The 27,864-nt window shown below is 37.9% G+C and overlaps 2 protein-coding genes across 5 annotated transcripts; one reads left to right on the forward strand and one right to left on the reverse strand.

Moving 5' to 3' along the window:
- Window positions 1-25: 25 nt before the first annotated feature.
- On the reverse strand, window positions 26-4,731 carry DDX28 (DEAD-box helicase 28). Its single transcript, XM_082770284.1, has one exon. It carries the CDS (start codon window positions 4,714-4,716, stop codon window positions 3,136-3,138), a length of 1,581 nt encoding a protein of 526 aa, XP_082626410.1. The 5' UTR covers window positions 4,717-4,731; the 3' UTR covers window positions 26-3,135.
- On the forward strand, window positions 4,110-27,864 carry DUS2 (dihydrouridine synthase 2). 4 transcript variants are annotated; one of them, XM_082770285.1, is made up of 16 exons: window positions 4,110-4,212; window positions 5,130-5,269; window positions 6,728-6,773; window positions 9,153-9,244; window positions 10,149-10,192; window positions 11,000-11,060; window positions 12,643-12,690; window positions 14,872-14,937; window positions 16,717-16,787; window positions 17,281-17,367; window positions 19,118-19,286; window positions 20,302-20,423; window positions 22,914-23,057; window positions 24,272-24,359; window positions 24,970-25,043; window positions 26,273-27,864. In XM_082770285.1, the coding sequence occupies exons 2-16, from the start codon at window positions 5,147-5,149 to the stop codon at window positions 26,508-26,510; spliced, it is 1,473 nt and encodes a 490-aa protein (XP_082626411.1). In that variant the 5' UTR covers window positions 4,110-4,212; window positions 5,130-5,146; the 3' UTR covers window positions 26,511-27,864. The 4 variants fall into 4 exon arrangements, with proteins under 4 accessions (XP_082626411.1, XP_082626412.1, XP_082626413.1 ...); XM_082770286.1 differs by lacking the exon at window positions 4,110-4,212 and adding an exon at window positions 4,794-4,848; XM_082770287.1 differs by lacking the exon at window positions 4,110-4,212 and adding an exon at window positions 4,803-4,848 and having other exon boundaries at window positions 5,134-5,269.

The raw sequence follows: 27,864 nt of genomic DNA on the forward strand, positions 1-27,864 counted from the left end.
TACCATATGTGAGCTACATACATTTTTAGCTCACTATCTGTGATGGGGTCTCTAAATCTCTTTGAAGGCTTCGCTATAGTATTTACTTACTCTAGTAAAACACGACATCTCACTGATGCGGATGTCTACGTTTGGTGGCTCTGTATCAGTTTGCATATAGCAGGATTTGAATGTTTGTGTATTCCTGAATGTAATCGCTGCTGCTAATGACAGGCTGTAATAACCATCTCTTTGTGAACAACAGTAGGGAAGTGAGATTTCTCAATATACGCTTAAAAGAACTGCAGTTTTATTTGAAAGTAATGTTTACAAAAGGCTTTATTGGTAAATGTTTGTGTTCTCTGAGCATATCTACCCAAAGCTTTTTATTGGCTACTTTAGTATACAAATGTCAAAATGTCTTTTATTTTTTTGATAAACTGTTTTGATCAACAGTGCCCTAGCAACAATCAGTTCAGAGCATTTGCGCTGAGTTTAAAGTTACTGCTTGTAAATATATAATGTGCATGTTACTTCAAATTTAAGAAGCATATAGCTGAAAGACCTTTATAATTTCACTGTGTTGTTTAATTTGATTTTCTATTGTGTACTTCAAACCAGAATGACCTGGCATGGGACTCACTGTAATATTATTCCAGATTCACAGACTATTGCAGAATTTTTAAAAGTGGGTTATAGAAGTTACCCTAAAATTATACATCTAAAGACCTTAACAAGAATATGCAAATGTAACGTTGTAGAACACCTTCAATGTCTTTTGTTATGGCCATTAGAGGATATATAATTCATTTTTTATAACATATACATAGTACACCAATCATTCATTTTTTAACATGTATATTTAATACCTCAGTAAGACTACCATTAGCTTTTATAAGCTGATTTTATGGTGAATTGATCAGAAATCAACCTTCCTCCCATCTTCCTTTCCCAAATTTTAACTCAGGAAAAAATATACCTTCTTATCACCAGTGCCACTTAGTTACCAATAAAAAATAAGTGGATGCATTAATTATGAATGAACATTGCCAGGTAGTTTTGACTGTGGATCCTGAGTCAGAGGTTATGTTTACATGACATCATTTAACTTCTTTGGAACTGTTTTCCTGCAGGAACCAAACATAAACTCCAAAAAGGCTGCATGACTTAAAATCAGTCACACTATTTGCTCTGCTACTAGCAGTTTCTAGCTAAAGAATTATAGCACATATCTACAACAGTTACGAAAGTTTATCCCTAATTGTTTGATTTAGTCTTGTATATTTATGAGAACATGGGTCCAGGGAGTCTAACACCCAAACTCCTAAGCAAAAAACTTCACTCCAACTTAAAAGGGCAACTCTGTATATTGAGCAGAGAAACACAGTTGGCATCACCAGCTGCCTATTAAGAGGAAGACACTCAATGGAATAGATAGTAACTCGGTATTTATGCTAAAATGGTGAAGTAGTATGGATTTGAAAACTGCCTTGTCTTACATCAGATTCAAATTATATGACACTTGAAATGCAGTCAGCCTGAAAGCAAGCAAGCAAATATTACTTTTTTTTTTTCTCCTTGGAGTTTAATACAGTTTACTTCATTTAAGATAACTGTTGTGTCCACAGTTGAAGGAAGCTGTTTCTCAGCAGTTCAGAAAATCTCATAAAGCCTAGATGCATCAAATGGAAATAGGATTTTCTGTAAATTATACTACACACTACCCCTAAATTTCTGCTTAAGTATTTACCTTACTGCTCATACTAAGTATACTTCTGCTTGTGGGTGCATGAAATGAATGAACTTCAGATATTAGGCAAGTAGTCTATGCAATGAATGGGTCAAAAATATGAATGTTTTTACACCTAATTTAGAAAGTTGAAAGCTTTCCACTGAATAAAGTAACTTTACTATAGTTTGTAACTTCCCCAAAGAGCCCTTTAGCTGTGGAATTGAACAGAATACATGCGCACAATTTCTAGTTTTGTTTCTATGCTTTTTACTCTCATACTCAGAATGCAAGTAGCTCCAGTGCCTTATTTGCTTTGAAACCAATGATTTAGAGACATTCTGCTGCAATCTTCTAACAGCTTCCTATTCCTGCATGCTGAGTTTTAGCACAGGCTGAAAAAGTGGACAGTGTGAGGAAAAAACAGCCACTAAAAGAAGAAGCTGTGATAAGTCACCGCAACATAAATCAGAGCTAAAATACTCTTTTTGTGTGATTATTTACCATGGATACCAGCTAGCAGCTAGATATGAAATAACCTCAGCCTCATTTTAATCCTTTTGCTTTAAAGCAGAAGAGAACAATGACATGATACTCAAAAGAAACCTTATGCACCTGTTCTGTTATGATAGAACTTGTGAGTCAAAACACTTTCTTTCCTTGCCACAGGAGACATTTACTTTTTTTTCTTTTTAATGCAGTACAGACAGCAGACATCACTAGAGCCCGCATGAAAAACAAGCAGAAAACATGATGCTTTTTTCTTTAATACAATGAAGCAGCACAGATGTCTGTTCCCACTGAAAGGCAACTGTAAGATGATAAATAAAAGCTTGAAAAAGCCTTGAGTTTTATCGTACCTTCTCACTCCCACCTGTCTTTATAGGTATTTGGTCTAGAATTCTCTGAATCAAATGCTACAAGAAAGTTTAATGTAATTTACCATTTAGTCTTTCCACACATAGCTAAAATTGGGTCAAAGTTACAACAAAGTTAGGAAAACATTCTTTTTTTTTTTTTATCTTCTGCCAGTAGACATTCTTAAGATTGAATAATATTGTTTAACTGCTGTTGGTGGGAAGGCATACATTCACTCTGATTTGAATTTAAGTTAAAAGTCTCAACACAATTAAGCAAATGCAACAGATGACAGGATTCTTGGGTCTTCTCCAAAGGTATTTTATTATTCACTTATTAACCTCCTTTTGGGAAGCTGTGAGTTGTGACGCCTTTGGAAGTGACTATCGCCTTTGGAAGTGACTATCGCAGCTTCCAGAACAGTGCACAAAATTAACCCCATCACCTGGTTATGAACCTCAATTCTATACTGTTTCAATGGAGCTCACACACTTGAGCTCATATGCTCTGCCTTAATGGCTTCAAGCTTAGGCCCTGCCAGGCCATTTATTACTGCCTGGCAACACAAATCAATCTGCTTTAGGCGGAGGCTCATTAATAGAGGAGTCCATGCCTGGGAGACCTGTCCTTTTCCGGGCTGCGGTCTCGATTTTCCGCACCAGGTCCACATCCCACTTATGGGTGACAAAGCTAACCACAGCTCCAGGGGTCTTGCTTCCGACGCGTCCAACCCGCCCCACGCGGTGCAGGTAGTCCTGCAGAGTGTCTGGGAAGTCGTAGTTGACCACTAGTTGCACGCTGCTGGTGTCCAGCCCCCGGGAGGCCAGGTCAGTGCAGACAAGGACAGAAACGTCACCCTTCTGAAAGGAGGCAAAGATGCCGGCTCTGGCAACGGCTGACATCTGCCCCTGCAACCTCAGGTGCTTGATTTTGTGGTCATCCAGGATGTAGCCCAGCCAGTTGACAGTGCTGGCGCTGTTGCAGAAGATGATGACGGCCCCACCGGATGCCGGGTGGTCCTTGAGGAGCTGCAGCAGTTCTGGCAGCTTGTCCTGGCCCTTCAGCCGGACGAACTTCTGCTGGACGTGGGGCGGCAGGCGGTGCAGGCCCTGGGTGGCCAGGCTGGCGAAGCGGCCCACGTCGACGAACCTCCCCAGCACCTCGCTCAGCCCAGCGGGGAAGGTGGCTCCCACCACCACCACCTGCGTCCTCTCCTCGCGGGGCCCAGCCGGCCCAGGGGCCCCAGCAGCGAGCGGGGCGTGCGCCAGGATCTCCTCGATGGGCGCCGCGAAGGACTCGTCCATCAGCGTGTCCGCCTCGTCCAGCACCATCCACCGCAGCCTCCCGAGGCTCAGGAACCTCCTCCGCAGCGCATCCCGCAGCGCCCCGGGGGTGCCCAGCAGCACGGCGACCCCCGGCCCCCTCAGCTGCCGCCTCAGCCCGCCCGCGGCGCCGCCGCCCGTCAGCCCCCGCAGCCGCAGCCCCGCCGGCCGGCACAGCGCCGCCGCCACCGCGCCCACCTGCGCCGCCAGCTCCCGCGACGGCACCACCACCAGCCCGCGGGGCGCCGCCACCTTTTTCTCCTCCTCCTTCTCCTCCTCCTTCTCCTCGGGCCGGGCGAGCAGGCGGTCGAGCAGCGGCAGCAGGTAAGCCAGCGTCTTGCCGCTGCCCGTCTCGGCGGCGCACAGGGCGCTGCGGCCGCGGAGCAGGGCGGGGATGGCGAGGCGCTGCACCGCCGTGGGGCGGCCGACCTCCAGGCGCTGCAGGGCGGCCAGCAGCGCCGGCTGCAGCCCCAGCTCGGCGAAGGACTGGCCCTGAGGAGCCGGCGGAGCCTTCAAAGCGGGGGCAGCCTCCTGAGAAGGCTCCAGCTGGAAGTAATCCCCGCACGCCTCCCGGTGCTTCCAGCCCGCCGACACCAGCCGCGGCCGCTCCCAGCGCCCCATGATCTGCCAGCGGGGCTGGCTCAGCTCCGGCCGCCGGCTGCGCAGCAGCAGCTTGCCGGAGGGCACCGCCGCCTCCCCGGGCCGCCTCGCCTTCCGCCGCTTCTCCAGGCGCTGCCGCAGGGCCCAGGGGATGCGCACCACATGCTCCGGGGGCTGCGAGCCCACCGCCGCCCGGGCGGCCGCTGCCCCGCCGCGCCTCAGCGCCATGGCGGCGGCGCCGCTCGATGACGCCGTGAGGCGACGGCCGGGCCGCCCGCCTTCCTCACCGCCCCCCCCGCCGGCCTTCCTCCTTCCCTGCCTCCGTCCCTACCCCTCCTCAGCCGGCTCCACGCGAGGAGGGTGAGGAACGGTGTGGGGGGAGCCCGGCTGCCGCCTCATATCTTGCTTTCACCTCCCTCAGGGTGCTTTCAGCGTCTGGCAGGGTGGTGCCGCCATGAGGGGAGCCCCCCCACTGTGGTGGGCTCAGGGCTTCTCTCACCCTGTGGGGACGAAGCACCCAGCCTGCGAGCCGCCACATGAGGCTCCACAGCCTCAGTCCCCCCTGAGGAAAAGTTCTGGGAGTTTCCTGGAAGGAAATAATATGTCATAACCCCCCCCCCATCCCCTGTGTTCTCTTTCAGACAGTGCTGCAACAGGAATGACGGTGAACACCCCGCTGTGTTTCAGAGGGAAGAACATCCTGGCGCCCATGGTGCGAGTGGGAACCTTACCAATGCGTCTTCTGGCCCTGGACTACGGTGCTGACATCGTGTACTGTGAGGTATGGAGGAGGAGCAGATGAGGCAATTTGAGGACAGGGTTACTGAAAAAATGGAAGGAAAGGAGTAGGCTTGGCTTACTGTGGTACTCTTTCCATATACTTTTCATTTAAAAAATGGAAAAAAAACAACAGAGTGGCTTGAGAGAACCTTTTGAGCAGTCAAGTTTACGATAGGCCCATCCTTTAGGACTGTTTAATTATTTCAGTTCATTTAGATGTCAGAACAATTTCTTCATGCTCTACTGCTGTTAAGACTACCGTGACACCCACAATAAACAGGGTGCTCAGCTTCAGGTAGCTTCAAAAGTGGCCAAGCAGCAAGACTGGCAGTACTGTGTAAGTATGGATGTGCTGGGACAGTGGAGCAAAACTGGGTGAGAGGGTAGGTCATTCTAAGGTTACAACTCAACCCCAATAAAATGAGATATCTGTATTAATAGAATGGGCTGAAAGGAACTGTCAGAATCAGTCTGAGAGGATCTTTGATCTCTTCTCAGAGAGACAATATGCTGGGTATGATACTTAATTAGTTGACTCTGCTCCATTTGAAAGAATAGTTATTGCTGGATGATGCGGAAGAAATCTCAAAATCCAGTAGTATAGTTAGCACTATGTCAAAATTGGGGATAATAGTGCGTCTTTCTTTTTTGACAGGCAGTAGTAATTTCCCACTTGTCTGTTTTACATTGGGTTAAATGAGACTATACGTTTATTTATTATTATTATTTTTTTAATTTTCTAGGATGTCAACTATAGATTGTATATACAGGAATCACAAATTTACAGAATCTAGTGACGATGCCTTTGACATGTATTAGTATTTGCAGTTAGAGCTCTGTCTTAATAGATTCAGGAACACAGTTCTATCGATTTTTATTTTTTAAGAATTTACTAGATAATATAGAAATTATTTTAGGCAATTGTACCGCAGTTGTGTAGCAACAGAACAGTATTGTGTAGCTTTGTTTTGATACACTGAAACAGAGTTTTCCAATTTTCTTCAGTAAGCTTCAACACAAGTTTTCATTTTAACTTTTAGTAAATTTAGCAAATCTTTAAAGCTTTTGAATTAAGGTAACACAGTCCTATAAACCTTATGTAGGTATTTTGTTTACCTGTGGGTGTAGCCCAGTGGAAACCCACTTCAATTCTTGAGATGTCTTCTTATAGTATTGTTTTCCCTTTGTTCTCTGGACAATTAATTCTGCTTTTATTTCTAGCTTGGTAGAGAGATATTTGAACTAAATGGATCTTCTAGAACTGTATCAACATCTCACCTTTCATATTTTACAACTTTGGTTGAGCAATTCACAACAAATATAAACAAGTATTTAGTTGTTTCCTTTTCTGTATTTGGTATCTCTAGATAGGTATCTTAATAAAATAGAACAACTGTATAGAGCTGGATGGGTTATATGCTTTTACTTATAATCATTTTATTCCACCCTTTGTTCTCAGGAGCTGATTGACATAAAGATGCTGCAGTGTAAGAGGGTTATAAATGGTAAGCATAGCATTTGTTTTGTTAATATCTGTAAACTTTCTTTCTCGAGTTGAGAAAATAATTACTTTGCTGAAGTAATCGCGTAGGGTTTACAATGAGGTATCAATACAGACGTAAAATAAGCTTTTGAAGCTCCATTCTTATGCCTGGCTGCTGCTGTACAGTTTCAGACTTTGTTTTCCTTCTTAAGAAAGGAAAACAAACAAAACATTTCCTGAGGGATATTAGCTGAACAGTAGTTCAGCTAATATCCCTCAGGAAAACCACAAACCTTCTGAGGATAGGGCTAACCTGTTAGTAGCTAGTAGTTTGGTGTTCTTTCTGGGACCCTAACACAAGCTTCTTCCCTACCTTGTACAGAACAGCAAATATCCACCATTCACTTACGCTATTACAGGGATTTGGTGAGTCTCTTGTAAAGTTTTTGGCTGAGGTCGGGTCAGTGGGTGTGCAGGTACAGGCCTTGGAAAGTTTAGGATGTTAGAATTCTACCTCCTAGAATTATGTCTGTCTCTCTTAACTAAGAAAAGTGGCATTGTTGTTGGAAATCTTAGTAATGTTTCAGCATCATGCTTACTGACAGCAGGTGAGAGAAGTAGCTGGAGTAGGAAGGACAATAAAATTCCAGTACATTGGATGAAGTGCTGAAGGTTTTATCTTTGTGTGTCAAAAAGGCAAGTAATAAATTTTTAATAAGCAGATAACTTTCCTCATTTCTGTGTCTATATGCTGGTTCTAGTATCTAATTTTCTGGTGGTTACTTATGCCATCATAAGAAATAAACAAGCCAAAAACGCTTGTGTGCTTTTGTGTTGTTTTTTGTTTTTTTTTGGTATGTGCTGAAATAAAATCTAATTTCTGGAGAAAAACTACTCATTAGTTACAAAGCACTTTAGTTCTTTCAGTGAAGTGTGTCAGCGGCTGTGGTGGTTTCACAGTGATGGCTAGTGAAACTCCACCACACTGCCCTCACACTCCCTCTCCACAAAGGAACGGGGGAGAAAATACAATGAAGAAGGGCTCAAGGGTTGAGATAAAGACAGGGAGATCACTCACCAATTACTGTCATGGGGAAAACAGACTCAGCATAGGAAGTTTAATATGATTTATTGCCTCTTAGTAACAGATCAGAGGAGTGAAAAACTAAAACCAAAAAAAAACCACCTCCCCCCCCATACAGGTCCATATCATGTACAGCACAGGTCCCTCATGGGTGGCAGCTGCTACCAGACCTGCTCCACCAGGGCTCCTCTCCATGGGCTGCTGATCTGGCCCCAAGTCTGCTTCTGTGGGGGCTCTCCATGGTTTGCAGCCTTGTTTGGGTCACATCCACTTGCTCCACTGGGGGCTGTGCCATATGGTTCATGTTCCATGGCTAACCATGGCTGTGGGGCAACAGCCTCTTCCACCATGGTCCCTTCCCCAGGCTGAAGGGGGCCTTTTCAAGCCTTTGCAAGCCAGTCAAGGGTTGTTTCTCTACTGTTTGCTCACTTTCTCCCAGCTGCTGTTTGGCAGCAGTTTTTTCTTTCCCTTTCTTAAATCTGCTCACACAGAGGCACAAGTAATGTCACTTGTTGGCTCAGCTTTGGCCTGTGCCAGGTCCCTTTTGGAGCCAGCTGGAACTGGCTCTTACCTGATGTGGGGCAGCTGTTGCACTCCTCTCAGAGGCTCCCCCTGCAGCCCTGTTTGCTGCCAAAACTTGCCATGTAAGCCCAATATTGTGGCTAAGAAACACATTAATTTAGACTGTAGTAGAGGCAAGTGCCAGTCGTAAGTCTTTATAAATGTTAGCTGGGACATTGTAGTGTGTATATATATATATATATATATATACTTTAGTCTACTCCAGTAAGGAAACAAGACATACAGGACCTCATTGTTTGCCATTCTACCCTTAAGTTGAAGTCTGTGGACTAGTTTTGGCCTAACACTATTTTCACAGGCAAGTTCTTAAATGGATATCTTTTGAGCCCTCCATAAATTTTAGAACAGCTGAGTGGGATGAGAAACAGTTGTTGTGTCCCTGGCAGGGAACAGAAGCCAACCATAAATCCACTTTCCATTCCAGCCCCTTCCCAAAAATGGTAGCGTTATGTTCATTCATCCTGGCTGATTCATCTTCAGATATGTTCTGGTGCTGTTGCTTCCCAACAAACAGGCTGCGGGGATGATTAGGGAGTACTATGGGAGGGAGACTGCAGTGTGCAAGAAATGTGTTCGAAGAACTTTTGGGAGATAGGCTGCCATTAGTTGGACTGTACATAGAAGTTTTATTTGATAGCATTTCATTTATATAGATGCTGTGTTGTCGTATGTCTTCCTTTATGATTACATCTGTATATTATATTTTGCCTGTTTTGTGTTTCTCACTTCATGTAGAAGTACTTGAAACAGTGGACTTTGTTGCACCAAATGAAAGAGTTGTTTTCAGAACTTGTGAAAGGGAGAGGCACTGCGTTGTCTTTCAGATGGTAAGAAACCACCAGCAGGTACTCTTTTAATACCAGCTAAACGAGGTAGCGCTAGTAACTCTGTAAGTCTAAAAGAGCTGTCTGTAATTCACCTATTTATACCTTGATGCTTCAGCTGGAGATAAAATTTCACACCAAATATGTTGCAGATTTCTAATCTGTTGGTACACAGACAGTCGACGTGCTGCAGTATAAGTTCTCTATACAGCTGGTTTCAGAAGACATGATTAAGATGAATTATGTGCTCTGTGAAGGCATCTTGGTTTTGTAATCAGTATCTTTGTTATGTTTCCAAACATATAAGTACCAAAAATAAATTACCCTGATGCTTGATCACATGCTTAAATCTTACACTGTGAAGAATTTCACTGGAAAGACTAAAAGAAATGACATTGTTTAGTCTGGATAAGAGAGTATTAGTATCTGCATTAATGTTGCACAAATAGATTAAAGGCTGCTAGAGGGAAAAACAATTTGTTTCTTTGAATGCACTGCATATAAGACATGTTGGAGGAAGGAGCATTAGACAATAAATGACTTTTCTCAATGGTAATGATAGCTCTGGAATAAGCTGCCTGTAAACGCTATTAAGTCCTTATTAGTGGAAATTTTTAAGAACAGGAAAAATAAATATCTATTTGGTGATCAGCTAAGAATGTTTGATACTGTTTTAGGTCAGGAATGTGGACTGACCACTCAAGATCTCTTTTTGTGTCACTTTTTGTTGTTCAGTGGTTGACATGCGTTAGCTGAATGTTTTTGCTATCTGTTGGGCTGTGAATGAGTCTATGTTACTTTGGACTAAATGCTTAGAGCAAATAATAGTTTTATACACGTGGAAGTGAACTTATTTTTTATTAATTTGATGCTATTTTATAATTATACACTCTTGTTTTTCCAACAGGGTTCAGCAGATGCTGAAAGAGCCTTGGCGGTAGCTAAGCTTGTGTAAGTCATCTTCTCTCAGCCCTTTCCCACTCTGGGTTTGCATTTTTTTTTTGTTGGTGATTGTGGTGTGTTTTGTTGTTGTTGTTTTGTAGAGAGGAGTTATTCTGGAAGACAAATGGTAATGATTGAGAGGATCAGGGTAGATCTTGATAGGACCCTTAATATATTTAAGAAAAGTTCTGTAAGACTGCAACTTCTATTTAAAATAATTTGTACTCAAAGTAGCAGCTGCATAATTTCTATACTGGGATTGAAGGCTTTCTTCTAGTGTAGTAGCTGTGTCCTTGATTTTTCCAGTGTGAAATTTTGCTGGGTTTTACACACCCGCTAACAAAACTAATATGGCTCCTAAAATGGCTTCTGTAAATGGCTCCTATTTTTTTATGTTTTGAAGCACACAGTACTGTGCATAAATGCAAAATACATCTCCATCCTATTTGAAAGGTATTTTGAAGCCTGTGTTTCAAATAGATGAAACTTTTAAGACTTACTTTGTTGACACTGGTGAATTTGGTGGTTGATATGGTGAGTATCAATTAATTCTATGTAAATGCATTTAAGATGAGTATTTGCAGCTTCTGCACAACCCTGGTCATTGAAACCTGTGGGCAGATGGTTGTTCAGACCACTGATAAAGTAGATAATTTACATAAATGAGAAGCTGAAAATTCAGAAGATCAAATAAAAACTTAACCTTAAATTCACATTTAAGCCTTATACCAATGAAAACAAGCTTCCCAGCAAGATACCTGTTTCCTGATCCTTGTTCTCATACGTTGAAATACATTTTTGGTTCTTCTCTTTCAGAGAGAGTGATGTAGCTGGCATTGATATCAACATGGGCTGCCCAAAAGAATATTCTACTAAGGCAAGTAACTTTTGATTATTCTTAACTACTTTTCTTCCTTGTGTGGGGTGTGAAATAGACGTACTGGTTTTCTGAGTTGAACAAATTAAAGCAGTAAAATTTTCATGCACATACTTACCTATATTAAAGAGACAGAAGGACAGATTATATCTTGAAATTTTGGAACAGAAGAACCAAAGAGCTGTAACAATTGTAGGTAGAGTATATAAGAGATGGCTGAAGTATTTTTTCCATCACCAAGATTGCTTTTTGTTTGGAGTATATAATGAGTGTAAGAACAGTATAAGACACGTTTCAGGTATCTTGTATCTTCACTTGAATAGTTCATACTGTTCCAGCCTGGATCTAACAGTGGTCGATGTTGAATGTACCAGGAAATGGTACAAGTAAGTCATAAGATGAATCAATTCACAGAGGAATTTTCTTTTTCATTACTTTCAGTTTTGTAGATTGGCTTGCACTCTGAAGAAGAATTACTTTTACTCTTGTAATATTTAATTTAACTTGTAACTTCACCCATGTAGATTTCTAGTTTTTTTTTCCATTTGAATCCCATTAACTTTTTTTTTTGTTTCAATGATAATGTCTGAAAATGACATAGTGAGTTATGCTGAAAATAAATATTACATTCTTTTAAAACTCAAATTTGAATTTCCCCTTGTTCTGGACCTTTTTATTTATATATTTAGATTCTGTTGCTTCTGAGCTTTCCGTGTATTTTGCCAGATGGCACTACAGTGCTTTGGTAACACCATTTTATATCCAAAGCCATCTGGCAAAAAAAATGGTGTTACCAAAGCACTGTAGTCATGCTGAGGACATGTTAAATTTGTAGTGATCTGCTGGTATTTCCAGTACTGTTTTAGTTAGCCTTTTTTATTTTCTTTTATATTGTAGCTAAATAAATGGAAGATGATTTTATCTTTCTGCAGAGTCATAATTAAGAACAAAACAGCAAAACAACCGTCCTGCATTAGGGTAAAAGATCAAAAATTCTGCCAGTAGTATTGGGTCAAAAAAAATGTCATGCAATTTTTAACTTATTTCTTATGACTGCCTATTGACCTCCAGATCTATGCATGCAGATGGAATGTTGCAGAAAGAACAGCCCAAATATTAAATTATTAAAGTGTTTGTAATATATTTAATCCAGCCACTTAGTTTTTGTTTACCTGCTTTTCTAAGTTCAGAGTGTGTAGGCAGAAACTGCTGACACCAAGACCTCTCAAACATGAAGTGGAAAGCTAAAACAATACCTCTGTCCTGCTGTGACTTAATGAGTAGAAAACAGATAATTAAAATTGCTAAAAATGTCTTTTTGAAATCCTGTCTGCTCCATAAAGTAATGGGAGCAAGTTGGCGTCCTGAATTACTGCTTAATTATCCTGATACATTTCTAGGAAATGTTTCACCAGACTGTTCACTAATGCTCCTGCATTTCGTATTTTGCCATTTTCTACTTTCTTTGGCTAATAAGCAGTGGATTTTTGCTGTGATCTGCTATTAGGTAAAATAATTGAGTTGAAAAACATTTGCGTTTTTCATGTTCCTAGTGTGTAACAGTTCCTCTGTGTTTTCCCAGGGTGGCATGGGGGCAGCACTGCTATCTGATCCTGACAAAATTGAGTCTGTAAGTATCACCTTGTGGGTTTTAAACTGCCTTGAAAAGTACTACATGTAGTGCTTTACTGGAAGCAAGGATGAATGCATAGAAGACAAATTTGTAAAAGCTAGAGTAGAATAATCAGTTTTGAATATTAAAATTAAAAAAATATATATTAAAATAGATGTGTGTATGTATATTCCTAAGGACTTCTGGGCTTCCTGATACTGAGCAGTCTGCACACTGCTCTGGGTTTCCAGGGTTGTTCTCAGCAAGTATGTTTTATTTTCCTTTCTCTTTAAAGACTTGGTACTTCCTAGTTTGATGAGTAGACTGCTCACTTTGTCCTGCTTCCCTATAGCTTATGGCTGTATCCACCTTCAGAGCTCCTGAGGGCAGTTGTAGTTTACAGTTCCCTATCTCTTTTTTCCAAAAGCAAAAGCAGAATCGGGTAAATGTTACTATCTGTGGAAAGTCAGTTAACAGGACAGGCAACAGAACTGGAACCAGAACCTAAATTTTTGAGACCTATATGGTATTCCATGAAGTAGGTAACATGGATGATACTACCTAGAGTTAAATTGGAATTGATGTACGAAGTGATGAAGCCTGAATGAAATTTTTAGGAGTGGGACCTGAGAGGAAAGTATATGGCAAGCTGGAAGTAAGTCTGGCAAAAATACTTTTCATAGGAGTGAGAGGCAGTTGGAAAGATGATTGCTAACAGATTCCCTTCCACTCCTTAGCCATTATATTTTGTTTTGGTATTCTTCAGTAGAACAGGAAGCTTGAACTTCAAAAAGTTGGAAATATTTTTTTTAATGTAAGGTGTTAATAAGCAGCAAAATCATAGTACTGAAATTACTCTTAGCCAACTGCAAAGGGATAACTAAGCTTACAGCCTACAGAAGATGTTTGAAATTGCAGCTCCAAATCATTAATCTATGTGAATAAAAAGCATAAGATGTTTGTTCTTGTATCAGAATCCTTAATGAGACTGACACTGAAAGCTTATTACATTTAAGATAAGATTGTGAAAATAATATACTGATAATGTTTGGAAAATGAGGTCATCTCAGTTTCATTTATGTGTAAAAACAAAAAAAAAAAAAAGAAAAATTAAAAATACTGAAGAGTTTTTTTTTGAGAGCTTTCTTATTTATTTTTTTTTAATCAAGAGAATGCTATGGAGGAAAGTTTGGAAAACACTAATTACTTCCCAGCTGTTTTAAGCATAAGAATTTGCATATGCTAAGTATAAAAGCTCAATTCTGTATTGGGAACCTAATAAGTACTGTAGCATTAAATAAAATTCAGGTTTCATTTATATGCACAACTCTGAAATAAATAATTTACCTGCAGTTCAAGCTGTATTATACAGGGGAATTGCACTCAGTAAAATCACACGTATGATAATATCTCAAAAAACAGTTAAAAAAAACTATTTTTTCAGTAATAGCCAGGATCAGCTGCTTTCCACTCTCCTGTCTAGGGAGCTATTGAGTTTCTGGTGCCATTTTCCCATAGAATATACTTGCATAAATCAAAGTACTCCTTTATAGTCATATAGTGATTTTAGATGTGTATAGGCCGTTACGTGGCCCTTTTGTTTAAATATGGTCTGTTGGACTTGAATTTAGCCTCTGAAAATAATATTCTTTCCATAGCTTAGTTTTTTAATGGTTAAACTAACAACTACTTAACTGTTCATTTATTCCAAGTTTGTTTTAATGAGTAAAATGTGCTTTGTGTTAAGCATGGAATTCGGTTTACAATTTTTGTTTTTATTAGAAGATTCAATGACATTGCTTAATTTTTTTCCCCTCTTTTTTTTCCATCTTGAAGGCTTTCTTCTCTCAAAAAAGCTCTTTTTAATGAATACTCACATGCAGTTTTCATAAACTTACAACTCAAATATGAAAAGACTATGGAAACAATCTCATGAAAATGAAATTTTGCACTTCGTTTTGAAGTGATTGGTGTTTACAGTTCACCTCCTATTAAAAGCAGCATTCATATTTACCAGCTAAAATGTTATACTCAATTAGAGATTGTATGTGTTCTTTAAGCACTTAAGATTCTTTCTAGAGGTACAATAACTAGTGTTATATTGTTCTAATTTCATTGCATATTCAAGAGAGAAGGAAGAGTTTTATTCATTACTCTTTTGTAATCACATTTGTCTTTTTTTTTTTTTTCCCTTTCCAGATACTGACTACTCTTGTTAAAGGAATTTGTAAGCCAATAACCTGCAAAATCCGCATTTTGCCCTCAGTAAGAACATAAATCATCATGAATTTTTGTATTTTTGTTTAATATTACGATGAAAAGTCAGTTATAATATATGGAAATTTAATATGTTGAAATTTTAGCCCCATTATTGTGAAACAGCTTTTGGAATTATAATTTGTTTGGGATGCCAAAGTTTCTCCTCTAATTGAAAACCTCAAGACAACATTAGATGTCTATACACAGTCTTATTCTACTGGATTCCAAGCGCGGGTACTTCTATATAACATACACGTATCTTAGTCCTGTTTATTGTAACCCACTGAGTTAATCCCAAAGCCTTTGCTGATGGATAAGCACTAAAAGAAAAATAAAAAGGAAAAATGTACTGTTATTGTAGAAGATTGCCAAATATGGAATTGATTGAGAGTAATATCGTGTACATAAGCACAGTGTGGCGACCTTTGAATTTCTTGACAGTCTGCATGAAGTTTAAACTGAAGGGGAAGACAAAGCCTTACTGTTACTTCTCCAACTTCCAAAATCCACTTTAACAAAGATTTCACTAATGAAATTGTTTGCAACAGTAACTGCCTGTGCTCTAGAAACTACTTGTATTTTATGCTGCAGGGAGACTTTTAATGTCTTGATTCCTGATTTACTCCACATGTAAAGACAGTAATAAGTACTACAAATGATACCCAACTTAGAAACAATTCCTGCAGCCTTTTTAGAAGCTGTTTGATAGATTGAGCACTGAAATTGCTAGTTTATATGAAGAGATTTATAATCTTTCCCGGAAGCACTGTCTCCATCACAATTTTAGAATGACATTTTCTAGATAGATTCTTGGGTACAATCCTTCATTTCAAGAAGATTGTGGTGGGACTTTACTTTGTTAAAGCTGTTGCATTTTGCACTGTCAGTGTTTTTCTAAAATGTAACAATTAAGAATAGAGCAAAAATACCTAGTTCTTTTTTTTTTTTTTTTTTTTAATAGCTGATATAGTTCCATTATTACTATTTTTTTGTTGAGTCCCTTTCAAAGTTTGTAAAGCTCCAGGAGATGATTTGCCTTCTCTTTAAGTGACTGATTATTTTTAAAATCTGTATGTGATTACCTGTTTATTTACTTTGCACATGAACTGGAAAGATAGTTCTGTAGATGGATGAACTGTAACTCAGCTAGCTACTGTTCAAAAGTAATTTGCATGTGCACTTAATTATATGAACAAATGAACCCTGTGTGAAAAGAATCACTAACTCAGTGTAAGATGATTATTTTTGAAGTACTGCCTAATAGTATTAAGCCAAAAAGCTGGCACCTCTCCTTTACATTTCTACAGCCACCACAGGCTTTGTTTCCAGCTGCTTTTGCATAAGGTGTCTCCAGTCAGAACAGCAGGTGGGCTTCTGTCTCTATATCCATGCTACCTGATAGGTGTTGCATTTTTCATACACTGCTATTTTGTGATGGGCCACAGATTGCTCTCCAGCTTTTGAAAAGAAAATTGGCCTCTTTCCGCCCCCCCCATGTCTCCAGAGCTGCAGAGTTATACAAGACAGGCTAATTCAGCAGTGTGCCAACTTTTTCTCTTTAAAGATGTACTTACAGCTTCCCTTTCTCCCCTGCATCTCAGTTCTTTCATTGAAGTATGTATTAAATAGGTATGCATATTGGGAGATGCTGTTGAAGTACAGGAATCATATCCTTAATGAAAGAACAGTATTTCAATATTTGTTTGTGCAATAACATGATGGTTATCACATGATAATTGTTTTTTCTCTGTAAACTAAGATCATGTCATTCCTCTTATCCCTCAGGTTGAGGACACCGTGAATCTAGTGAAGAGAATAGAAAAAACTGGTATCGCTGCCATTGCAGTCCATGGAAGGTAAATGTGTTTCAGGAAAGTGTGTTACATTTTTACTAGTTTTCTGGCAAACGTAGCACAGTAAGGTATGACTCAAGTAAAACTCTACATTTATTATGTACTTCTGATTTCAATTGCTAGATAAATCAATCTTTTAGAAAACCAATACAGTAATTAGGGAATGGATCTATTTGGTGCTATTGAACTATTTGCAGCTATTTTCCTAAAATTTTAGACTCGGTCAAGACCAAATAAAAATAAAATTATGTGTCTAAAAACCCTGCTTATCTGGATATGGAATTAGAGTAGGAACATTTTAAAATGCATTTGATTTAAAATAATTATATATAATTATATAAACTTATAATTTTTATATATAATTTATAATAAGATATACATTAAATGAGTACAAATAAGTACGTCCAAGTAATCTTTGAGTTATTTCTGCTGTGAGCTAAGTGTGTACAACTTCCATAGGAAATCTTTGGTCTTGTCTTTTTTCTTTTTTGGAAAGGAAGAAGGAGGAGAGGCCTCAGCACCCTGTCCACTGTGATGTGATCAAAGCCATATCTGAAGCAGTCTCCATTCCAGTAATAGCAAAGTAGGTTGTACTAATCAGCTGATCATTACAAGATGCCTGTACCTAACATAAGTTGTGCTCGTGCAGGAAAATGAAGGTTCTTCATGTGGAGGCAAACAGAAATATTATCTCTAAATCTAAATGCAGTTATCAGTGATGGAACATTGCCTTGGGAATTACAACTGTATCTCAGGTTTAGTTTTAAAAGTCCTTGTATGCTTCAAAAAATTACTGCTTTTCTGCGTCACAGCCTATCCTATGCAAGTTGTTTCTAACTGCATCCAACAGCTGAATTTTCTGTGATTTTTAAGCCATGTGCAGTGACTGGTTATAACCATACCACTGTGTGTCTTGAACACTTTGCACAGTAGAGCTCATCTGTCCCACTGCTCATAAAGTGTTACATATTGTGGTGTCACAGTTTTCCCTAACACCTGCTTAGCCTACAGGCCTGTTGGCACCGAACCTGACTGCTTTTATTGATAGATCCTTTGGTTACTCTGGTGATAAAATGAGGAACTCATTCTTATAAAAGTTTAGCCACAAACAGGTATCTCCTGCTTCCAAAATTGCTCTTAAAGGTAATGAAAAGCACCAGACTGCCCTGATTGTCTAATTGACATCTTTGTATGTTTCACCTGTTTGTTAGTGGCAGTAGAATCTCCTTGGCCAGAGCAGCTGTGACTTAAATAAAGTTCTCTTGATGTCACGTTTGCCTGGAAAAGCTGTGACTCTGCAAACCGTACACTTGGATCAGGAATTTGGAAGCAGTTTCCTTGTTCACATGTCTGTGTAGAAAATAAATAGAAAGAAAAAGTGTTTGCTGTTGGAAAGTCTGTTTCTGCACTGGACAAAGGAAATAATCCATGTTAATAGTCTTTGCTATTGCTCTTTTCAGTATCTCACCCCCTTTTCGAGTTTTCAGAATAATTCTTTTAAAACATGGAATTCAGAAGAAAGCAAAATTCACATTGAGCGTTGCAGATAATCATTTGCATGCCTGATTAAAAGATGAGGCTACCAATTTTTCCTAGATTTTTTTGCATGTCACAGATAAACCAACTCTGTATGAGTACTTTCCATTATGAAGAAGTGTGCCACTGAGATGCAAAAAAAACCAGAAGTTTATTGTTGATGAATTGCTTCTAATTAGTCAGTGTATCAGTTTACTTTTGTGCAAGTGTCCCAAGATGCTGAAATTACCTTTCTATTTTTTTTTATGGTTTATCTGAGAAGAAGGATGTGATCTTTGTTTTAAATCTACTTCCTTAGACTTTTGCCTCTCTAAACAAATATAAATGTGCTACTTAAGAATCCTTCTTATAAAATATATATATGATCTGTGATACTTGAAACTGGCTGTAACTTACTGGGCTAGTATTTTGAGTGGCTTAAGTTTGGTTCGCAAATATACAAAAATTAATAAAAGAAATTAGATTGGTGAATAATTAGATTAGTTTTCAACCTTTTAACATTGAAGTGCTCTTTGATCTGTAAGTACTACTTGTAGCTACTCTTCTTGCATTATTACTAGAACAAAAATAGAAGGATGCTGTCCATACTAAAAAAAAAAAATTGTATAAAATCAATGTGTTAATGATCATTGCTAACTTAGGCCAGACCCATTTGTTTTCTTATATTTGAGATGGTATCCTTGAGCACAGTGCTGCCATTAACAATGTAATGTCCCATTTGAAAATATGAGGTATGTTATAGTATATATAATAACAAATAAAACTTTCTGGAGCATAACACTGATGTTTGTTTGTAGTGGAGGCTCTCATGACTTCATCAAAGAATATATGGACATTGAGACCTTCCGGAAAGCAACAGATGCCTCATCCGTAATGATAGCTCGTGCTGCCATGTGGAACCCATCCATTTTCAGAAAAGAAGGCCCTTTCCCCTTGAAGGAAGTTATGCAAGATTACATCAAATATGTATGGTGGTCTTTTTTTTTTTTTTTTTTTTTTTTTTTTTTTTTTTTTAATATTTTACTTGTAATTAATATTGTTTAGAATATTGTTTAATTAATTGTTTAATTAATATTGTTTAGAATTGTTCCAAATCTTACCATGGTATCTTAACTCCTCTTATTTTTAGAGACATAGTCTCTGTTAATATCTTAACATACTGCATATGATGTGAGTCTTGCAAGTGAACTGCTGCTTCTTCTGTTTTGTTGTGTTCAGTAAAAAACAAAAATCCAGAAATCGCTCAGAAAACAAGTTTTCCTAGTGGTTATTTTCTTACATACCACGCCTTTTAGCGTGGGAATAGTTTTTTTGGGAACAGTTACGAGATTTACCTCTAAAAATGTCTAGAAATTTGAAAAGCCAATGATAGGTATGGCAACTCTTGATGCTGTTAGTACAATTAATACTGAACAGAAAAGTGAAGGAGTATTAAGTATTACGTTGCTGTTAGATTCGTTTTTAGAAGTTAATTGCCTATCACAAATACTGTCAAGAATGTTTAGCAGCTGGGAAGCAAAGGCAATGATGTGTCAAAGTAATGCTGTATTGCAGTATTATAGCTTCATTAATTGAATCATCTATCATGCAAAGTTGCTGGATCATTCAAAATAGAGTGCTTTTAATGGCAAAGCAGGAAATAAATTGAAAATCTGCAGATTTGATCATGTCATCAATTCATTTTTTTCTGAAGATATGGACTGTCATTAACCGGTTACTTATTAAAAATATTACTTCACTAGTCAAATCTGTTAACTTATAACCTGTTTCTTCATAAGCATATAAATAAGTTGAATTTCCTTTTGTGAGAACATGCCAAAATAATCAAGATATACTCATGTTAATTAAGTTATCTTGAATTGAGGAAACTCTACACTGCTTTTAATTTCAGAAATAGTTTTGAAGTTCATCAAGTGTAATGAGGATTACACAAGAGAAATTTGTTTGGTGTATTTTAATATATTTTGTTTTTCTCCTTCAGGCAGTGAGATATGATAATCACTATACCAACACGAAATACTGTTTGTGTCAGATGTTAAGAGAACAATTAGAAACTACTCAGGGCAAGAAGCTGCATGCTGCACAGTCCACACAGGAAATCTGGTAAGCATGTACTTCTGAAATAGGAATTGTCTCTGCCAGACTTGCAAACCAGTTCTGTCTGTAGCACTGTCTTGGCATATAGACCCTCAGAAAAAGTTGGGGGGAAAAAAAAAAAAAGCAGTTGCTAAAATGTGGAGCACTACAGTAGCACTTTCCAAGTTTCCTCCATTCTCAGGTGTTAAAACTTTAACCCTAATACTGTCTATATATTTGGCATACTAATGTGAGAGGCACATCACTGAGTGATAGGAATTTATCCAATATTTGCATGAACTAATTAATTCTTAAAAAAAAAAAAAAAAAATTCTAAAAAAATTAAGTTTTGCTATTTTCTAGTGGTAGTTTGGAGGTTAATAGGTTGGAACTTCTGAGATTTTTATAAACTTTTCCTGTGCAAGTGGGGTTTTTAATATTGATGGTATTTTTATGGTGAGATGTATATCTTGAAGGACCACTTAGAGATGATCTCAAAGCAATATATGAAGGTAGCCTGTATGACACTTGCATATATTTTTTTTGTGCTGCTTTGCATACCTGAAATACCAGAACTGAATATGACCTCCTTTTTGAGGAAATACAGTAGCTTTGTTGAAGTTCTTTGTCCTAGATTTCTGAAATGATCTGAATGAAATTTCTGGAATGGGGAGGCAAAAAAGGAAGAAGGAAAAAAATGTGAGAAACAATACAATAGATGTTAAATTCACACAGAATGGAGGGGAGTTCAAATTTGGACCCACTCGAACTGAACAAAGTAGAGGTCTGAGCTTGCCTATGTCATATCCACGTTGCATGCCACAATTATTCTGCTGATTGAAGGAGGGGAAGTTTTTTGGTTTTTATGAAATACAGTCTGAGACTGTTTATCTTCCATGTAGGAAACTGGAAAGAAATGTTGAAAGCTTGAAATATTTTGCAAATTGAATTATTGTTGTCTAGTGAGACCTAATCAACGTTCTGTTCGCATTTAAAATGAATCTAAATGTTTGCAGTCCTTCAGTCTGTTTACTGTGATTTACCAACTCTATAAACACTGCTGCCCACAATTGTTCTGTATAAAAGGAGCTAGCCTCTGTTAATCATAAAGGAGCAGTGGAACGTGTAAACAACACTTAAATTTTGCAAGATATTTTTCACTTTTGCAATTAAGTAGTTGAACAATTTTTAGTATAGTAACTTGCTGTCTTTTTGCATATAGTTTTATAATTCCGTTAAAGAAATGTAGCATAGATTGCAACTACCTTCTACAACTTCAAATAAATCATAGTCAAAAGGGTGGTGGGGTTCTCTACTGCATTAACGGTAATGCATATTATGTAAAGAAAAGAAATTGTAAAGTAAGAGTCAAGCCTTTAAACAGGTAATTAGAAGAGGTACAGTTTATGCACATAAATACTTTATGGAGGTCTGGGGTAAAGTTTTTGGTTTTATTTGCTATGCCTAGTGATGCTTTAGGGGCTTCCAAAGTTGAACACAAGCATTTTTGTACATGGGATGCATTACCATGTTCAAAATTGGCTTAAGTAGTGCTGACTGCATAAGAGAGGGGCAGAAAAGAGTGCCTCTTAGAAACCGGTTTTATCAATTTTCATCTGCGGACTCAAAGCCTTCTAACCACTGTTTTAAATAGTCTGTTTAACCTCCAGATAAAAGAATAACTTTGTTATTTAAGATTAGCCTATAGGTTGCCAGACAAAAATGTTACTTAACACTGCTGCCTCGTGGTGGGGATAGTATGTTACAGCCATTTGAGATTTTAATCTCAGTACTGAACTCAAGAGAAAACCTGCTGCATTTCAGACAAGTGTTTGCGTACCAATACATAATGAGCTGCCTTCTCTTCACTCATCAAGCATCACTCAGCATTATTCAGCTTCAACACTTTTCCATTTAGAGCGCTGACAATGGTCTAGTGTCCAGAATTCATTTTATTGTTGAACAGATTCATACCAATGAGTACTCTCATAACTCATAACATTCAGCAAGTAAGTTTGCCAGTGCTGCAGGTTATATTGTTCTCTTTGGAAAATGAGGAGTATCGGTTTTTCAGCGTAGATGGAGCCTGCCATGGATGTAAAATTGAAAATTATTTGAGGCACTTGCCATTGACCCAAATCCTAGTTTCTTCCCTTGCTTTGGGACTTGCAAATAATATTCAAATTGAGCTAATAACTTGAATGGACATTGCAGGACTTGTATTTCTTATGGTTCTGCCAGAACTTTCAGATTGCTAATTAAATATATAATGCTGGAAATGACAGCGTTCTGCTTGTAGCTCAAGTATGTCTTAAGAGACATGAAGGAGAAACAATATAATGTCACTGAACAGAAAATAGCCATACTTCCATGCAATTCTCTGTACATGTATACTTTATTTAAATACAACTGGTTTCTATACTTTTTTTTTTTTTTTTTTTTTTTTTTTTTTACTCTGTCATAATGGGGTACAAAAAGCAAGCTGATCTCCAATACAAACTAATTCTGTTTCAATAGCGAAGCCTTTGAAATGGCTGATTTCTATGAAGAAACAACAGCTATTTTCGAAGCAAAGAAAACATCTCTGGAAACTAAGATACAAGATGATGATGACCAGATAGAAGATCCAGATGTAATAAAAATGGCTGTTAGATTTGACAAGTAAGTATGCAAATTTATTTTATTCAACTTTTTTTGCATCTGTAAATAAAAAGTATGAATTTGGCAACGTTTTACAGTTTCTAGGAAATAACAATTTGTATAACAGCATGTACTGAGTGCATTTTTATGAAGCAATTAGTGTACATTGTTATGTAATCACTAGCATCACTATTCTTCCTGTGCTATTTGGATGTTATGAGATGTTCATGTTTTTTAGTTTCAGGCTTCCCAAGACTCAGTAAATTTGTTAAAAGTGTGAGTGGGTTTAAGAAAAAAAAACAAAACATCTGTATATAAAAAATTGTGAATATACAAAGGCATAGAGTTCATTAATTGTTTTGTGGAAATTTGATTAAAACACACTTTTTTTTAATAGAAAAAGTCCAGCATAAATTTCAGAAGTCTATTCCAAGCAGATAACTTATCTGCAGCCTTCTAAACATGTTCTCATCATCAGGTATTCATTGAGAAACTAATTCATGAGATTATGTACAACATTATTTTAAGTAACTTCTGGCTATAATCTGAGGCGTATAGAATTGCTGTTACTTTACATGTTATACCCACCCTGCTATTACGTCTATCAACCTGCTCAAGAAGAGTACTATATAAAGTGCTCCACAAATCCATTCATACTGCATTAATAGTTACAGGGTATATTACATGGCTCCCTTTGGACAGAATACAGTGTTTTACTGTATTTTTTCTGCCAAGTACAAGGAGTATTTTGATATTAGCAACTGAATCGATACCTACCTTTGCTACGATTATTTATTTGATGACTGTATTATTTTGTAACAGAAGCAGTTTTTGTTCTTTATTTTAATGTTTCATATTGTGTTGTTGCTTATAATAAATAGTATCAAGCTGTATTTCTACTCTGTATCATAGATTTAGTTAGAATTTCCTTTCTGGTCACTGTTTTTTCTCCTGTATTATTACAGGATGTGAATGTTTAAGAAAAATAGTTAATAGAAGAGTTTAGGTTTTATTTTAGGTGCTAGGTCAGACATGCTACTTTAACTGTCTAATAAGGAAGTGGTATTTTTCTCATAATTTGAGCTGTGAAAGTAAACCACAAAGAATAATGTGCAGAAGCAATATAATGAGTAGCCCTTATTTTGTTTAATTATTGAGCTGTCTGTTTTAAAATAGATTTGTTTAGTAAGTAAACTCTAGGCACAGTTGTTGACCACAATTTTTTTTCTGTCTAGGCGAGAATATCCACCACAAATTACTCCAAAAATGTATCTTCTGGAATGGTGTAGGAAAGAAAAGCATCCTCAGCCTGTTTATGAAACTGTGAGTCAATCAAAAGAACCCTTTCAGCCCTCTTCCCTGTCTATAAAATTGTTATTTTAAGACTTGGGGTAGAAAGAAATTAGCTTTATAGTGTGACGTAACTATTAAGTAAGCTGCTTCAGAAACGGTAATAAATACATACACACACGCACATATATATACGAAAGTAGCTTATTTTATTATAAAAAAGTGAAAGCCAGACCTTCCGTCCAGCTTCAACTGAGTTGTGAAAGAAGTTGCTGTAGTTACAGCTTTTTACACAGGAGTCTGTGTCCAAGTTTCTTTTACTTCTGTGAAGTAAAGAATTTGGTTTCAGGATGTTTTCTTCTGTTACTGGATGCTGTTATAGGTAGGAACTAGACAGTATAGAAGCTTGGTTGGTTTGTTTTTTACTTGTTTGTTTTTCCTGTAAAGCAAAAGTGTTTGCAGTTTGGACAACTTTTTTTTATATATATGCTAAATATACAAGATTAAATTTTTAGTCTGAATTACGGTAATTTTAACGGCTTTACTTAATGTGGTCTTAAGAGTAACAAAGAACTTTGACAACCTTTGTTGTATAAATGACATGACTGTTTTTGACACATCCCTTTTGATTCTTTATCTCCAGGTTCAAAGACCACTGGATAGACTGTTCTGTTCAGTTGTGACAGTAGCTGACCAAAAATACAGATCAACTCTGTGGTAAGTCATCCTTAATGTTTTTTTTTTGTGGCTGTATTGTAACTGTTTAATGAAATACTGCTTAAAATTTGCAATGAAAGGCTACTCTGGTTCACAGCTGTGACATTAGTAAAAGTCAGCTAAACAATACCTCTTAAAGCTACCTGTAGGAAAAAAAATCTGAAAATTGAATGTGACGAGGGAGTAAGCTCAAATAAACCATTACTGATTTTAATTCACCTATTACATTAGCCCACAATTCTAGTGGAAGGGGAGCACATAGGTGACCCAATTTAATTGTGCCTATGAAGAGTGCAGTGACAAACCAAAGGTGGCAGAGGGGACATTTGGAGGAGGCAATGTCTTCAGCCACTACAGCAGATCCATTTTCAGTAATAAGTCAGGATTAGGTGTCCCTATACAGCAAAGTAGAAGAAAGTTCAGTGGCATCTCAGAAATCACAGTTGATCAACAGTAACATCCAGTGCTGATCTAAAGTTTCATGGCAGTATTTTATGCTGTCGTCTATTAATACTGGTGTTGACTTCAGGCATTTGCACCTAAGTTGAACTGGATTTAAATGCACAGTTAGAGCTCCAACATTGGACATATTAAGGAAGATAAATGCACACAACAGTTACTGGTGTTTCCAGGATTCCTGTTCAGAGACTTTAGGAAGCTAAGCTCAGATGATGTGAAATGTTGAGAAGAAAACATTTTCAAATTCTGAATTCGAATTTCACAAATGTGTAATCTGCAGTCAGTCCCTCGTGGAATTGAGAGAAGTTTTTTTATTACGGAACAGTTCCTTCTTATGTCAGCATCAGTGAGTGAACTTGTATGCCTACCAGAGATACTTGGGCCTGAGTGTCTTTTCAGAAAGTGATCCTTCAGTACTCAGTTTTGTTTAGTGATCGTATTTGCAGAAGTCAACTTATCTGAGGATTGCAACCGCTTGGGCCAAACACGTGTTGACTTCATATCTTTGAAATGAAGAGTACTTGAGACACAAGACCTGATGTAGTATTCCTAGAAAACCTATTACTATCAGCAGTGAGAAATCAACATTGACACCTAGCAAGATTCAAATTCTTCTTCTGGAGCTGATCTATTTTTTCTTCTGCTGTGAGATGACTACAAATACTGTTTATTTCATGATGTTGCATCAGAGACAGGAAATGAATTGTGTTTCGGGAGTGTAGAGACTTCGGTTTCTACTTTTACCTGTGCTCTGTCTGCTTGCTCTTCAGGGACAAGTCAAAGAAACTAGCAGAACAGGCTGCAGCTATTGTCTGTCTGAGAACACTGGGTGTCCCAGAGGGAAAGCTGTGTGAGGGAGAAAACCACCTGATAAACAAACGCAAGAGGGAAGACCTGGAGCACTTGAATAACAGAGACCATGGAAAAGATCTTGCTGAGCCTTCCCACAAAAAAGCTAATTTTACTGAAGAAACTTCTGACATGAATGTGCCTCAGATGCCACGGTAGCATGGAGATCAGAGGTTTCAGGCAGCTTCGCAGAAGCTACAAATAAACTCCTGTTTGTATATCTTGCTGTACACATTTCATTTGGATTCTCTGAGAGATAAATTCCCCAGGTGTGAAAGATGCCAGTAAGATGTTTACTATTCACCACTCACTGTCCCTGTGGTGCCTTTCAGACTGGATAAATTAGCAGTTTGATTTTAGAGAACATTGAGAATATTATCCCAAACAATAAATTTTTTAATATCAGATGCTTTCAAGGCTATGTTTTAGTTGGTTTTATTATTTGCTTGTTTATTTTAAGAAGTCTGTGGTGTGCTGGTAAGAGATTTCTGAATGTATCGACCAGAAGAAGGTAGGTTCACTATGGAACTATGTATTTAAAAAGAAAAATTCATGTTGGAAAATGCTAGCAGCTAAGTAGACATGGTTTTGTCAAATGAGTTTCATGCATGACTTGAGGCTTTACTTACACCCATCATCTGTCAAAAAGGATTTTGCAGAAAGGAGAACTTGGAAATTATAACACTAAGCATGATAACAGTTTTTCTTTAATAACTTCCACTACATTTCACCTTCCAGAAATATGATAGCAACAGAATTAATCATGGTTTCCTGGTCTTAGGTATTACAATTGTCTTTTCAGTAAGAAACTGGAGCCTAGTAGCTGTGAATTATTTGATTTAAGGCACTTTGATCTGTTTTGTTCTTTTGAACTTGGAAGTCCTAGTAAGCATCTACATGTATATTATTTGCAATATAGGCATTCAAATATGGCCTTGTGTGTTCTTGAAATGTGACCTACTTTGCCTCAGTATTTAACTGTTGATGATACTGGTGGTCTTAATCAAAAGCACATTTGTGGTTTTTTTTAATTTATTGTAATCTTTAGATTATCAGTACTGGTCTGAAAGCAAAATTACAGGGATACCATGCCATGATCTCTGGAGTATTGTGCATAAGTAACTTTAAAAGTATAATTTATTTGGATGTAGTTCATAGATAGCCTTCCTATTTAAAACTTCGAATCTTTTTCACAGATGATGGCGTCAGCATTAAACCATTCTTTTATAATGGCAGAACAGTATCTCATCAGATAATGTTCAGACTTTTATGTATACATTTATACATATATGTATACATTTATAAGTATGTGTATACTTATATGTATACATTTATACATAGAAATGTATACCTACGTAATTTTAAATGACTCCTGTTCAGATCATAGAGTAATTTCTAGTAAATCTATACAGTCTAAGAAGAAAAGTTTTTCTTACTCATTTTGTATACGGCAATAAATGCAGTTCAGTATACTTAAATTTGATACAGTTTCAGTGTTAGAATTTTACTCTGA

This window comes from Aythya marila, assembly GCF_965140915.1.
Source record: "Aythya marila genome assembly, chromosome: 12".
Lineage (NCBI taxonomy): Eukaryota > Metazoa > Chordata > Aves > Anseriformes > Anatidae > Aythya > Aythya marila.